General features: G+C 33.5%; 2 protein-coding genes across 2 annotated transcripts; both read right to left on the bottom strand.

Annotated features, from left to right (window-relative positions):
* Positions 1-9055: 9055 nt before the first annotated feature.
* LOC131657479 (F-box only protein 8-like) lies at positions 9056-10243 on the bottom strand. Its single transcript, XM_058926873.1, has one exon. It carries the CDS (start codon positions 10241-10243, stop codon positions 9056-9058), a length of 1188 nt encoding a protein of 395 aa, XP_058782856.1.
* Positions 10244-13039: 2796 nt separating this feature from the next.
* On the bottom strand, positions 13040-14771 carry LOC131657478 (uncharacterized). The gene is made up of 2 exons (XM_058926872.1): positions 13941-14771; positions 13040-13222 (listed from the first exon to the last, which is right to left on the bottom strand). The coding sequence occupies exons 1-2, from the start codon at positions 14769-14771 to the stop codon at positions 13040-13042; spliced, it is 1014 nt and encodes a 337-aa protein (XP_058782855.1).
* Between the last annotated feature and the right edge of the window lie 716 nt (positions 14772-15487).

Genomic DNA, 15487 nt, shown 5'->3' with positions numbered 1-15487 from the left:
GCCCACAAGTTCGAATCCCACTACTGACAATTTTTTGCTACTAACTTAACTTCCACTTTTAAAATCACAAAAAAAAAAAAAATATAAGTTTTTAATATTTAAATTGGTATTTTCATATTTTTATTATTTATTGCTTATTAAAAGATGTTTTTTTTACTTTATTCACATTTTATTCACAAAACAAATAAAAAAATCATAAAATAATAAAAAGATTCAAAAATAGTTTTTTTTATAGTTAAGCGTTAATCTTTGTTTTATGCGTGCTTTAGGTAAAATTATAAAATATAAAATAAAAAAAAAAAAAAGAAGAAGAAGATTTTTAATATTTATTTAACTCTAGATCCAAGCCCATTTATTTTTATTTAACCTAATTCTCTATTATATAAACTAACAATTGACACTTTTCCTAACCTAGTCTCTCACTCTCACAGATAGTACACTGACATCCACCAAATTTTTGAGAACCCTTATTTTGTTGGCCGACAGTCACCCGCTAAGCAAACACACAACAATCATCAAACTGAAGCAACTTGCATCATCCCTGTCGCAGCAACATTGGACCCGACCAGCGAACCCATCATCAAATTCACCTATAAACTCGTCCCTGTTTCAATCTCTCACAGATTTATCTGCTTCAACAACTCAGCAACAGCCTGCGGCAACACACCTCTTCCGACAACTCACAACTTCTATCAATCCGCATCGAACAACATTTTTACTCCTTCATATATTCTGTTAATGATCACCATAACACTTGTTTATATCTTTGCAGCAAATCAAATCCAAGGAGGAGATTAAGAATAAAGAAGGAGAAGAAGCATAGGTGTGAAACCGCGAAGTCACCGCATCCAAATCGCGCAACACCACCGTGAGCATCGCTTCCTCCGCACCGGTCCCGTAGGTCCGACCAAACTTTTCTCAATCGCGACAGCACCAACAACGGCGTCAGATCTATGCTTCAACATTCATCGCTCACTGCATCCTTGCAACGACTCTGGACTCATCATCAGCGCGCAATCTCGCGTCAGCATGCGGACCTTTCGCGACTTGCAGCTCCGTTGACACTTCTACAACGCAACCTACAGATTTTAAGAAGCAAACGTATCATCCTCATTCTCGCCGTTCAATCCGACGCCTTGTCACCTTCAACACCTCGTATCGAAATCAATCGGTAGCGTATTCTAATCTCCCAAATGTATTTTCATTTTCTCCTTGCATGATCTAATGTATAATTTGGGTTTCGGTTTCGATTCGAGATTTTGTGAGCGGTTGCTCTAGATGATTCATGTGTGAGGAGAGTTTTGATTGAGAATTGTGAATAACTTCTTGTTGTTAAAGCTTGAGGATATGAAAGAGATGAACAGAGAGTATTGAAGGAGAAGGATAAGGTTTGTGTTGTTGGGATAATGTGTGTGAAGAGTTTGTGTGAGTGAAGAGAATGAGAGGCGGATGGAGACAAGATTGAGTGGGGGCGGCTCACGTTAGGTTCAGGCTTACTACTTGTTCTAAGTTTGTTTTAATTCATAAAATTGTTAAAGTATAAAATACATATATTCAAAGTACCAAAAAACATGTTTATGAAGATTTTATTAAAACTCTAAAAACATGTTAGAACTAAATTCCATTTTCTATATATGATAAAACTAAAAAATTATGTCCTTATTTGCTAATGTCTTTTTTGGAATTTAACATGATTATCTCAATTTTTGCTTTTTTTCTTTTAATCAATAATTGTTTATGTTTTATTTATCATTTTTATATTCTCCTACCATTTTCTTGTTTATTGCGAGGTACATTCGAGCTATTTCTCTACTCCCTCGGATATTCGCAAATTCATCCTCAATCTCCTCCACTGGATCTAAAGCACCAGGTTTCCTCCGACTACGCGCCACGCCAATCCAGAAGCTAAGTCCCTGATTTCTGTATTTATTTAAATATTTATTTTTGCTTCTTTTTATTAAATTAGGGTTTATTCAAATACCAATGAATCAGCCATACACTCACTGCTTTCTTTTTTTCTTTTGCCAATTCTTCAATGGTCAGGGTCAATGCTTCATGTTCAAGGCAAACCTTTGTCCATCAACCTTCATCAATCAAGGCTAAAGGTTCATCAAATTGCCAAAGCTACGAGTTTGGTAACCCTAAACTCTACTTTATCTCAGTTATTACTTATGTCAAACCCTATTAAGGGATCCGCTGGTTTCATTGTCCCCTTCCCCATATTATCCCCATATTATTATGTATCTGTTCCTGGTTTGTATTGATTGGCCTTGAAGGCACTTAAATTGTGATATTATATTACTGCGTGGTTAGTAATTTAAGGAGTGCAAACCATGAACTGAACATAGATCACCTAACTACAAGATAAATGTAATCGAAGTTAACCACGTGAATGTTGCACCCACACACCTTTAGGGTAATCCCTCTGGTTGCCTTTGTTGCCTGTTGCCTTGTTGCCTTTGAGTGTACAAAATAGTCAAAGTCCCTCGATTCCGAGGATACCTAAAGCAAAATAAATGTTGTCCTAAGTTCATTATCATCATCAATGTTGTCCCTCGAAGTTGCCTCGGTAAAAACATGATGATTGTCCCAATTGCTAGGGTATCCTCGCATGATGCCTAAAAGATTAATGACTATTCTATCCTTCCCTTAGACTACCTGCCCTCTTTATGGCATGGGGCAGTCTTATGGCGAATGATAACTCGATGACCCTTACACATCCAATTGAAAGACTTCTTGCCCTCTCATGGTATGGATAGATCCTTTCGCCTCGAAAAGCTAAAAGAACGAATTTTCAAACTTAGGGTAGTTGCTAGTAATTGCTTGCTCTAAATTCAAAAACTATTTTCTCACTCTTTTCAAATCAAATTCAAAAAGACTACGCTTATTTACAAGCTAAAGTTCTTATTCAAAATTTCTATTCATACACTGTTTTTTTTAAAACAAATTCAAACAAACAAAAGTGAGCTAAGCAATTAAGAGCCCATGGATAACCATGGATGCAAAGGGTGCCTTACACCTTCCCTTTGCATAACTTACCCCCCGAACTCAAAATCTTTTAAAAGGTCTTTTTCTGTTCTTTTAGCCTTTCCTTAAATTGGATAAAATAAAAGTCGGTGGCGACTCTTGCTATCCGGACATTTCGATTATAAAAAGTCAGTTCACCGTATTACAGATGCCATTTGAAACACAAATATGGTGGTATTTTACTCATTGCAGTGGGCAGAGATCCAAATGACCAATATCTTCCTGTTGCTTTTGCTGTAGTTGAGAGTGAAACAAAAGACTCTTGGAGCTGGTTTATGAAGTTACTTATTGAAGATATTGGAGATGGCAGATGGTGTTTCATATCTGATCAACAGAAGGCAATATGTAGTATCTTAATATTGATTATTGTTGTTGTTTAAATGTAACATGTAGTATCTTAATATTGATTATTCATGTTGTTTGAATAGGGACTGGTACAAGTGTTTGAAGAGGAGTATCCAGCTTATGAGCACAGATTTTGTCTAAGACATTTATATGCAAACTTCAAAAAGAAGTTTGGTGGAGGAACTTTGTACAGGGATCTCATGATGGCAGCTGCCAAAGCTACCTATTTTGAGGCACATGAAGCAAAGATGCTTATGATCAAGGAGGCCAAATTGGAAGCTTATGAGTGGTTGGAGGCAATTCCCAAGAACAAATGGTGTAAGCATGCTTTCCCTTTTTTCTCAAAGTGTGATGTGTTAATGAACAATTTGAGTGAGTCTTTTAATGCAACCATTTTATTGCAAAGGGACAAGCCAATTATTACAATGCTTGAGTGGATTAGGAATTATTTAATGGGGAGGTTTGCAACCCTTAGAGAAAAAGTAGATGGATACAATGGTCAAATAATGTCTAAACCGTTAAAGAGATTAGATAGAGAGATTGAGGCATGCTATAATGAAGTTATCACCCCTTTGAATGGCCAGAACAAATGGCCCAAAACAACTCAACCTGATATGTTTCCACCACTGTACAAACGTGGTGCAGGGAGGCCCAAAAAGCTACGTAGGAGAGAAGCTGATGAGGTTAATCAGAATAAATGGCAGATGTAATACGGTGAACTGACTTTTATATGAAATGTTGCGGATAGCAAGAGTCGCCACCGACTTTTATTTTATCCAAACAAGTTAGAAAGGCTAAAAGAACAGAAAAAACCTTTAAAAGAAATTTTGGGTTCGGGGGGTAATTATGCAAAGGGAAGGTGTAAGGCACCCTTTGCATCCATGGTTTTCCATGGGCTCTTAATTGCTTTGCTCGTTTTGAAACCAAAAGTTTAGAAATGTATAGAAGATGAAGAAACAAGGACTTTAGCTCGTAAATGAGCGTAGCCTTGAAAGTGTTTAGAAAAGAAAAAGTTGATAAAAGACATTTTAGCCAGAGCAAGGCAATTAGGGGCAATTACCTTAAACTTAGATGATAGGTTTCTTTTAGCCTTTCCGGGTGAAAGGGTTTATCCTTGCCATAAGAGGGCAGGAAGCCTTTCGTTTGGAGGTTGAAGGTTCATCGAGTTGTCATTCGCCAAAGACTGACCCATGCCATTGGAGGGCAAGTAGTCTAAGGGAAGGACCGGAACAGCCTTATTCGTAGGCAACCAGAGGATACCTCAGCCTTTTCCGTAGGCAACTTCCGAGGGTCGAGGTCATATAGTGTATCGAAGGCAGCATCATTAGGGTCGTATGACCTTTATTTATCGAGGCAGCATGGCTGAGGTATCCTCGTTTTCGAGGGACATGGCTTATTCTGCAAAAACACAAGGCAACAGGCAACAAGGCAACAGGCAACAAGGCAACAGAGAGGTTACCCCAAAAGTGTGCGTGTGTGCAACAATCACGTGGTCAATTTAATTAAATTATCTTGTAATTAGTTATTCTAATTCAATTAACAAGGCTTGCACTCCCTAAGATTACTAACCACGCAGTTTAACATAAAGCAGTAACAATAGCAATATGGGGAAGGGGAAAATGAAACCAGCGGATCCCCCAATAGGGTTTGGCATAAGTAATAATAAAAGACAGAAAATACCAGGGTTAAGGTTTAGGGTTACAAATACTCGTAGCTTCGGCAATCGACAAACCCTGAAAATTGGAAAAGAAAGAATAAACAGAAGGGTGAGTGCATTATCGGTTCGGAGGCAAACAGAATTAACCCTAAAAATAAAGAATAAAAAATTTAAAATAAATAAAGCAAATGGGCACTTAGCTTCGAATTTGATCTGATATGGTTGGCGAGAAGTCTCGAAGGTACCCTTGAAACAGGCCAAGGCAAAAAGTATGAAGGCAAGACAAACCCTAAAAAAAAAAGGAAACAGAATAAACTTTAAAGATAAGGTACTTAGCTCTGGGTTTTTGATCGGGCGCGTTGTCGGAAGGAAACATGTTGATAACCCTGAAAAGGCATAAAAGAAACATATTTCTCAGTGTAGAATAAACCCTGGTTAAGATTCAAATGGAGTATAATGATAAATCGATTTAATTAATTATTGGTCTTGCGACCTAATTAATTAAATCGGGACAAAAGATTAAATTGAGTGAAAAAATAATTTTTATGAAATTTTTTAAGGATCTTTATGAATTATGTGAAAATAAAATAAATATATAAATGTAATGATTTAAATAAAAAAATAATAATAAACATTAATGATTTAAATGAAATAATTAAACAATAAAATAAATATATAAAAAGTTTTTATAAAGTTTTTATATATTTTTTATATAGTTTATGCATTTAAAATAAATTTATTTGAAGTGAAGTATATATATATATATATATATATATATATATATATATATATATATATATATATATATATATATATATATATATATATATATATATATATATATATATATATATATATTAATAAAAGACTGTGTAATTAAAATTAAAAAAAATTCAAAAAAACTTAACTTATGATCCAATGTGGCCGCGCGCTGATGAGCATGGTACACCCTCACTTCCAGATGCGTTGGATCTACCTTGGATAAGATCTGACGGCTGTTGCGTGAGGGACCACCATACGTGCATGCATCTTGATGCGCTGGATCCTGAAGCACCAAAGAAGATTTGCGCGCGCTTTGGATTTCAAAACGGACCAATCACCACGCGCCACGCTTCATCTCCTTCATTGAGAATTTGCAGAAACGTTTCTACAGCGCTCTTTTCTAAAGCGCTGTAAAAATCCTTATCTTTTATACCTGTGAAAAACGCAAAGAATCCAAAACGCAACAAAAATCTTTCGCGATCACATATTTATGATCGTCCAGTTATGACGAATTCATTAGTAACCAAGATAAGCCCTGATTCTTCCTAGAATAAGAACCCCCAATTTGAAATCCTAAACCCTAATAATGGTAGAACTCATATAACCGAGTGTTAATGCGATTAAATTTCCAGAATCGATCAGAGAGTCAATACAAACACAAATATGCCATTAAAATTCAGTTATGATGCATGTATTAACGAAATCGATGAATTTTAGAAAAGCTCGAACCGTGAGTTTTAGGGAACGATTCTGGTCGTGCAAGGACTTGGAGATGATCTGAATAGCCTCAGGAGAACTCAAGGAATGTTTATGGACCTTTAAATCTCGTTGAATTGCCCTGCTACTTCAAATCCGAATTCCAATTTTCTTGAAGTTTTTGGAGCTTGATTAAGGTTCTTGAGAGCAAAAATTCGTAACCTAATGCTCTGTGTTTGTTGTATATATATAGGTGAAGAGATTAGGTTAACAAAATTGAGGAGAATCTTGATGAATCCTTGATTGTCATTTAAGAAAATTTGATTGAAAATTTTGGAAAATATGTTTCTAAATTCGTCCAAAATCAATCTTTTCTTCACACACTTGCTTTGCACGAATTTTGTAGTGATTATTGGATATTTTGATGATTAATGATGATTGAAATTTGGAGGAAAATCAAATCTTTGATTTTTCTTTGAATCTTTTGATTTATGTTAATTTTAAATGAATAAAAAATCCATATAAAATTAAATAAATGTTAAAAATTCGTGGTATTTGAACTTGGGGCCTTGGGTGACTTGTGGATCAAGCTTGGATCTTAATAACTTGGGCCTCTTTGTAAAAATCTTTAAACTCTTTCACATTTTTCTCTCCGAAATAGCTCAACTTTGATAAGGCCTATCTCTCTCAATTTTTGAGGTATGGGAGTGTTCTAGGACTTTTTAGAAACCTTAAAGAGTCCTCTAACCAGTGTCTTTGGTCTCATATCAAAATCATCTTCCATGCTTATTTTATGTCCTTTTGAAAAAAGTGTCTTTTGTTGACTTTTGAAAAGGACTTATAATGTTCTGGTCCATATCTCTCAAATGAAGCATTTTTGGACTTGGCATGTGAGAGACAATTTTGTAGAGAATCAAATTTCCTTCAAAATAAGCTTTGGATGGGAATTTTCTGATGTTCCATGTGAGAGTTATGGCTGGTCAAAGTTCAGTTGACTTTTCCTATACAAAACCCTAATTTAGAAACTTTTTGAATTGTTGATTTTTGATCTTTCTTTGATGAACCATGATCAATTCTTAATCAAATGGTGAATGATACTTCAATATGAGGATTTTGACAAAAACCAGGAGTTTTGATTTTGCTTTGACCACAGTTGACTTTTTAGGTCAACCAGTCGACCGTTGACTTTCTGAACCTTTGAATGACCAGAGCTTTGGGATAGGCCTTGATACTTGTCATGGAGATAATGTGGGATATATTGAGCCATATGAGATGCCTTAGAGCCATTGATTCACTGATTTTTCTTTGAACAACCCAAACCCTAGTTTCTGAGTTTTGCTTGGGAGAATGTGTCTAGGAGCTTTATGCATTGATCTGAATTTGTACAAGAAAAATAGTATGGGCAAATTTTGGGGTATGACAGCTGCCCCTATTCAATTTTCTTAAACCTGAAGATGTAGAGTGGTTTGTATTCCAGTCGGTATCTGAAGGTGGAAGATGATTGAACACTAGAATACCAAGAAATTTGCCCTAGCTGAAGTAGGGACCTTTGTCGGAGATGGGCTTGAAGATGCCATCCGGTGTTGGGAGTATGAAGCGTTTTGAGAAGTAGTCGTTTGAATGTTGATCGTTACGGAACTGCTTTTAAATTTTGAAAAGTTGATCTGAAGGTAGATCGTTAAGGAACCGTCCAAGGTATCGACTTAACTCTGAAGGTGGATCATTAAGGAACCGTCCAAGGTATCGACTTAACACTAATTTGTGTTGCACTTGTTTTGAGTCTTCATTGACATTTGGCATTAGAAGGGTATATATATATGAAGTCATAGTGGCAAGAACAATTTCCTGAACTCTGAAACTAGCAGCAGCAGCATCATGCTTCTTCTGAAACCTGCCTTGTCCAGCAAGGCTTCTTAGATTCCTGCGAGATCTATACGACCCATGTGGCTGGCAGTGAGGAATGGCTAGGAAAAGTCAAGGAAACAATAACTTCAACATCAACACTGCCATTTTGAAATGAGTTTAAAGTGGCCATGTGATGCAATGAACATAGGAATTTGCAAGAGAAATCCTAACTTTATTGTCAGCAGACTAACAATTATGATGCATTACAGAAAGTAACAGTCTCAGAAATATACAGAAGCTGATATTTGGCAACATCTGCAGCTTCGGCACGAACTTTCAGCTCTCTTAGTTGAGAAACTGTTACATGTCATTGATTAGCAGTTCAGTGGAAAACCTCCACTTATAAACTTGTTTGACATTAAATACATGACCATAGCTTTTTCTAAAATTCAAATTCTACTTTTGTTAGTTCTGGTCTGCTTCGATTTTATTAGCTAATTTGGAACATACAAGAAAAAACTAAAGCATAAGATTAAGCATAGTGGCATAGATATTTCAAATTACACAAAGATTATAAAGCTTCACAAATATAAGCTATTTATTCTTAAAATCTGAGGAATTGGGAAGAGGCAAAAGATCATCCTTACATTTGAAACTGAAATATATCAATTTGCGCACATAAATGGACTAAGAGAGTACAAGGTAAAATTCAAATAGCCATAATCATAAAGGTTGCTTGTGAAAACAAGAAGAAAATTTATTATATATTTCTCCATTTGGAAGAAGGGTTTCTTTATGGAAATATATCTTGCCATGAGTTTCAGTTGTAACACCAATTTCATCAATAGTTCCGGTATTTATATCAAACCAAGCTAGTTTGTTGTCTTTCTTTTGGATCAATATATTTCCCTTCTTCCCTATTCCAATCGGAATCTTAAGGCAAGATAAAGGCCCAACAATAAAGAATTTAGTCCATGATTCTTCAACACCGAGTTCACCCAAAATTAAAATATCAAAAGTACTTGTCTCTTCATAATGTACTATAAAAGCAATAGATCCATTTAATACAGTCAAACTACTCACCCTTGTCCACCTTTTCGAAATAAAATCAAAATCATCATCTATGTGAGAGGGCACGAGTGTTGTAATAAAAGATTCTTTGCTGAAGTCAAATGACACCAAATATGTACGTGCTCCCGTTTTTTCACACCAATGAGACACTTCATCCACGTACACTTCTTCACTACTTCTACATGAGTGAGGAAAATCGTCATCAATTTTCCTCCAAGAGTTATTGTTTATGCTAAATATCTCCCAGAAGGAAGAAATTCCGTTACTTGTTCTAGGACGACACTGAGTGTGTCTAATCATCTTATAGTCATCTTTAACATGATCATAACCGACTTGATAATGATCGGACCAATCATTTTCATTTGAAAAATGACCATATTCTTCAAAAATTATCTTGAATTCTGTGGTAGCCGGGTTCCACAACATTATTTTTGGATAGCCATTGTGATAATATTGGACACAGAGAGTTCCATTAAAACTAATGGGACCGGAAATATTAAAAGAAAAGTTGTTTCCCCTATCTCTTAGAGAAAGCTTTTCCCAATGAAATCTAACTTTATTATTCTCAGACCCCTCACCAGAAAGAGAGTATAAAAGACCATCGTTTTTCAAATGTAAGAGGAAAGATATATCATCATAAAAAGAATGATCTTTAGATACGAAATAGTTGCGAAACATAGTCATAAAATAAGGGTTATAGAATAAGAGAGACCATGATTTGGATACAGATTCCAATCGCTTCAAAGATTTGAGAGGAAGTTTGGAGAGAATAGAGAAGACAATATCATCATGTATATGGTTGCTCACCTCAATACTTGAGGGAGACAACAGTGGATACATCTCCAACGACGAGTTTGGATTGAATAAGAGAAATAGCAGTGCGGCAAAGGAACAATAGAATGTAGGTTTCTGCACTGCACTGCACTGCTAAGTCGGTTATTTATTTGAATTTTAGGTTTGGGTTTTGCATATCATCCATCCACCGTATATGTTTTACTTTTGTTCAAATCAAATTTATTTTAGGGTTTAGGGTATGGGAAATTATTTATAGATTTTGGTTGTGGAAGGACTTGTTTAGTAAGTTTCATTTGCCTTCTAATTCATGAGCGGGGTATATTTCGGTTGTAATGACCTGAGTATCCTTATACTCCTGTTTATTAAAATATTTGCCCATTAAAAAAATAAGAAGAAAAACAGATAGTTAATTACAATTTTTGGTCTCTTTATTTTTATAGTATTGATTTAGAAAAATACATTTTTATCTTTTAATTTTATATAGGGTCTATTTTGATCTTTTAACATCACGTTAATTCTTTCGATTTATTCTGTTAGTCAAAGTCAAAACTAAGATAGAGGTAGCGTAAATGTGTCGCCAAGTAAGATATTAGATTATATTAAAAAAGAAATTAAAAGGCTTTTTGTTCAAAAAAAAAATAACACAAAAAACACATGAACCCTGGGTGAGAAACTGAAAGGCAATGTTCTTTGTTAGACAAAAAATGTTAAGATATATAGATAATTTTCTATATATCTTTACTACTGTTAAATATTTTCATATACCTACATATATTTTCATCATATGAATTAGAAGTTATTATTATTTTTAGGTGAGTTTATGCATATATGTTATTATTTATTGAGATATTTTCTGGACACTAGTAATAAACATGCATAATTTTATAAAAGTATAATTTTAACATATAAATAATATTGTGATTAATTTCCTTTATTTGTGTATTTGTTATGAAATAATAATTTTATACATATTTAATTTAATTAGTGATTAATTTAAAGTGTTGATAATATATTTATACTTAATAAAAATTCATATTATTTTAATGTGATTATTTTTTAGGATAATATTTTATTTATAAATGAATATAACAAAACAAATGTTATAACTGATAATCAAATATAAATAACTATTATATACCATGTGAAAATCAATAAGTGTGAGTTAGCGGTAAAGGGGTGCATAGTTGGTTATTTTCAAAAATCAAATCATAACCATTTTAAAACCGTTTAAATAGTTTGAATTAATAAACATAACCACATTTTAATCAAAACTGGTTATAAAACCGGTTATAAATTTGGTTATGATTATATAACCGATTTTTAAAACGTTATGATTTGATTTTAAAACGTCACATGACTCACTATTCCTTTATTCTTCCTTCCTATTCAACATTTCAACTTCATTCTCTGATTTCTCTCTCACTCATTCTAAAGAAGCATTTGGTGTATATGTAGTACTGATAATATTTAGTCCTAAAGTTGTAATATTGTATTAATATTTAGAACTGAAGTTATCTGATACTTATATATGTAGTATGTAGTTTATTAGTTAGTATGTAGTTTATTAGTATGAAAAAATTGTATATAGTATGTAGTATATGTAAAATACACGGTATGGTACTGTAAAATACATGATACAATTATATAGTAGTAATTTTCGTGTAAAATACATGTATGGAAGAATGAATTATTTTGGTGTTATTAGTATGAAAAACTTATTTTTTATGGTACTGTAATATATGTATGGAAAAATGAATTATTTTCCTTTTTTATTTCAGTACTTTTTATTTTATGGTGTAAACCGCAGCCCACCGAACCGATCCTAACCGCATTGGTTTGGTTTGGTTTGGATGACTTTTTAAAAATTAACCGATCCAAACCGAACCGCATGCATTTTTATCTCGCGGTTAGGATGACTTTTACGCTCAAAACCGAACCAAACCGCACCGCGAACACCCCTACCATTAATAACTAAACCGGTTAATATTCATTCAATTATATCCGGATATTTAAAAGTGATTTGGATTTGATTATGGATTTGGACATCACAACTGGATATTTTGCACTCCCTAGTTAGATTATGGATTTGGACATCATAATTGGATATTTTGCACTCCCTAGTTAGCTGCACAAGCTTAACATTGGGAGATGAACACTGTAACATATTTTTGGAAAAATGAACCATAGCTAAGAACTTGAGCAAAACAACATATACATTTTATCAATTATAATGTAAGCAAAAAATAAGGCTTAAACTAATTTGTGCTCCACTTGTTTTGTATCTTCATTGACATTTCCTGACCACCAGCAGCGTGCTTCTCAAGCTTCTCCTGCATCAACATCTTCAGGAGCCTGCCTTGTCCAGAGAGGTTCTTAGATGGCTGAGAAATCTATAAAACTCATGTAGATGGGCAGTGAGGGGGTGAAATTCAAGAATTTCAACTTGACATCAAGTAATAAAACCCTCTGGAGCTTATGATTATCGATGATTGATAAAATGCAATCTACCCTTGAAAATTCAATATACTATTGATAACTTTTAACTGTCACAAATGTGTCTAACTTTGTTGGACCATTGCTGAACTGAATGTAGTCACAACCTCATGATGACACACAGTTGGATCTTGATCAAACAATCTAGATGTGGCAAACTGCATCTAGTTTCAATGCACACAATTCAAATTCGGCTTAGTCATGTTTATCACCATCATATAGAAAGTAATAGAATGCAAGTGTGTTTTTCACAATATATTGTTAACTTTATATGCAGTCAGATTTTATTCAAACTTAGCAAGGCTTTTATTTTTTTAAGCCCTTTCAATGACAAAATGATTATTTATTTCACTTCTTTTTTTCACTCCTCTTATGTTGTTCTTCTGTATGCCATCTACTGGGGTCAAGTTCTGTTGTCATGGCAGCACCCCTAAAATAACAAGAACCACCATTATTCTGTTCATCTGCTACACACCATAGCTTGAATTCGGCATTTGCTGCATGTGACATACTCTTGAAGATGTGCATTTGCTGTAAAAGTGTAAAAAATGAAACAGTATTAAATATTCTGGAACATGAATTTTTTAATACCAGTTTCTGCAAGAATCAATCATGGTTAGGAAAAGTCAAGGAAACATTAACTTCAACATGATCACTACCATTTTGGAGTGAGAGTTCAGAGTGGTTATGTAATGCATTGAACATATGAATATGCAAGAGAAATCCTAACATTCTTGTCATCAGACTAACAATTATGTTGCATTACAGAAACCAGAGATCACAGAAATGTATAGAACATGATATTTGACAACATCTGCAGTTTTGGCACGAACTTTAAGCTCTCTCATTTGATGACAGTCATCCTCCACTATGGCTATACGATTTATTGTTGCATAAAATAAATGTCCCGGAAGCAAGGTAATGAAAAATACTAGAGGTCAGAGTTGTCTTTGTTTGTATGGGAAGTGAAACATAGTGTTCAATTCAAATACTCAGCTCTATGAGTACAAAAGCTTCAAGAATTTAACACTGCTGTCTGACTGATATAATGCTCAAGTTTTCTCTCTATCTCTGTCTTGTACAGAGTATGTGGACAGCGAGAATATCATGCTCAAGAAAATAAAATTAGCAGTCTAAGCTACTGCCCAAAATATAATTATAAGAAGCAAAAGAGAGACACTTTAAAATAAATCAGGCAGTATATTTGCATGCATACAGAGAAAAAAAACACTTTTATTTACCAAAATACAATCATATTTCTTGCAGCTGAAAAACAAGAAGAAACTTTACTATATATTCCTCCAATTGGAAGAGGGCTTTCTTTATGGAATAATATCATGCAATGAGATTGCGCTGTAACTCCAATATCATCAATTGTCCCTGTACTTAAATCAAACCAAGCTAATTCGTTGTCTTCCTTTCTAATCAATTTATTTCCATTCTTCCCTAATCCAACTATTCCAATCGGAAACTGAAGGCAAGGCAAAGGCCCAATAATAAAGAGTTTAGTCCATGATTCTTTTACACCGAGTTCCCCCCAAATTGAAATATGAAAAGTAGATGTCTCTTCATAATTTACTATAAAAGCAATAGATCCATTTAATACTGTCAATAGTATCCTCTCACCGTAATTACGGTAATTACAGAAAGAAATATCTCTAGCAAAAGGTATGTGGGTTGTAATGAAAGATTCTTTGATGAAGTCAAATGACACCAACCAAGTTTTATCCAACCAATGAGATGCTCCATCCAGGTATACTTCTCTGTAAACAAAACTTGAATGAGGAAAATCATCATCAACTTTCCTCCAAGAGTTATTGTTTAGGGTAAATATCTCCCAGAAGGAAGAAATCCCATGGTTACTTCTGGGACGACAATGAGTGCGCCTAATCATCTTATAGACATCTTTAAGATAATCATAACCAACTTGATAATGATCGGACCAAACCCCTGAACAATTAGATTCATAGTAAATGATCTTGAATTCCGTGGTAGTTGGGTTCCAAAAGATTAACATTTGATTTTCAGAGTTGTTATCATATTCTAGAAAAAGAGTGCCATTAAAACTAATCGGACCCATCTACTTAATATAAATTCAAGGTTGTCATGATGGCAACCTTGAAGAGAACTCTAACCCTAATGCTTATGTGGCATGATTTTAGCAACTCTTAACACAACTCTAACCTATGTGGCATGATTTTAGAATTTTCAATTTTTATAAACCAATTTTTTCTAACAATATTATTAAAGCCATTGCTTTAACCACTATTTTTTTAACAATATTGATCTTTCTAACAATATTTTTTTATTAAATCATCTTTCTAACAATAACATCAAATAGTAAAATATTAATAAATAATCATTACTTTATTACTGATCCTTCAATAATTATAAAATATACACTTATAAAAATAAAATTTTGAAATTTTACTATTTCTTTATATATTATCATAATCATAATTCACCTACACTTCTTCAATTAAATAAATATAATAATAATAATAATAATAATAATAATAATAATAATAATAATAATAATAATAATAATAATAATAATAATAATAATTACCAATAGTAATAATAATAATAATAATAAATAATTTAATCAATTAACTAATTCTATATAAATACTTTTTTATGTATTTTCACATAGTTATAACCTCCTCCCAAATATATTCTTCTAATAAATTAAATACTTTAAATAAATACTAATACATTTTTATAACTCCACCTCTTCAAATAATATTCGTAACCTCTCCTACTAATTAAATAATACTAATTAGTAATAAATAAGAT

Source organism: Vicia villosa, linkage group LG3 (assembly GCF_029867415.1).
Source record: "Vicia villosa cultivar HV-30 ecotype Madison, WI linkage group LG3, Vvil1.0, whole genome shotgun sequence".
Taxonomy (NCBI): Eukaryota; Viridiplantae; Streptophyta; class Magnoliopsida; order Fabales; family Fabaceae; genus Vicia; species Vicia villosa.
This window is presented reverse-complemented; position numbering and strand designations above follow the sequence as displayed.

Excerpts from the sequence above, each read along its gene's own strand:
- LOC131657479 (XM_058926873.1), bottom strand. The coding sequence starts at position 10,243 with ATGTATCCACTGTTGTCTCCCTCAAGTATTGAGGTGAGCAACCATATA.
- LOC131657478 (XM_058926872.1), bottom strand. The coding sequence starts at position 14,771 with ATGGGTCCGATTAGTTTTAATGGCACTCTTTTTCTAGAATATGATAAC. Across the intron at positions 13,223-13,940 it reads CAGCTGCAAGAAATATGATT|CAAATGCACATCTTCAAGAG; the intron begins GTATTTTGGTAA and ends ACACTTTTACAG.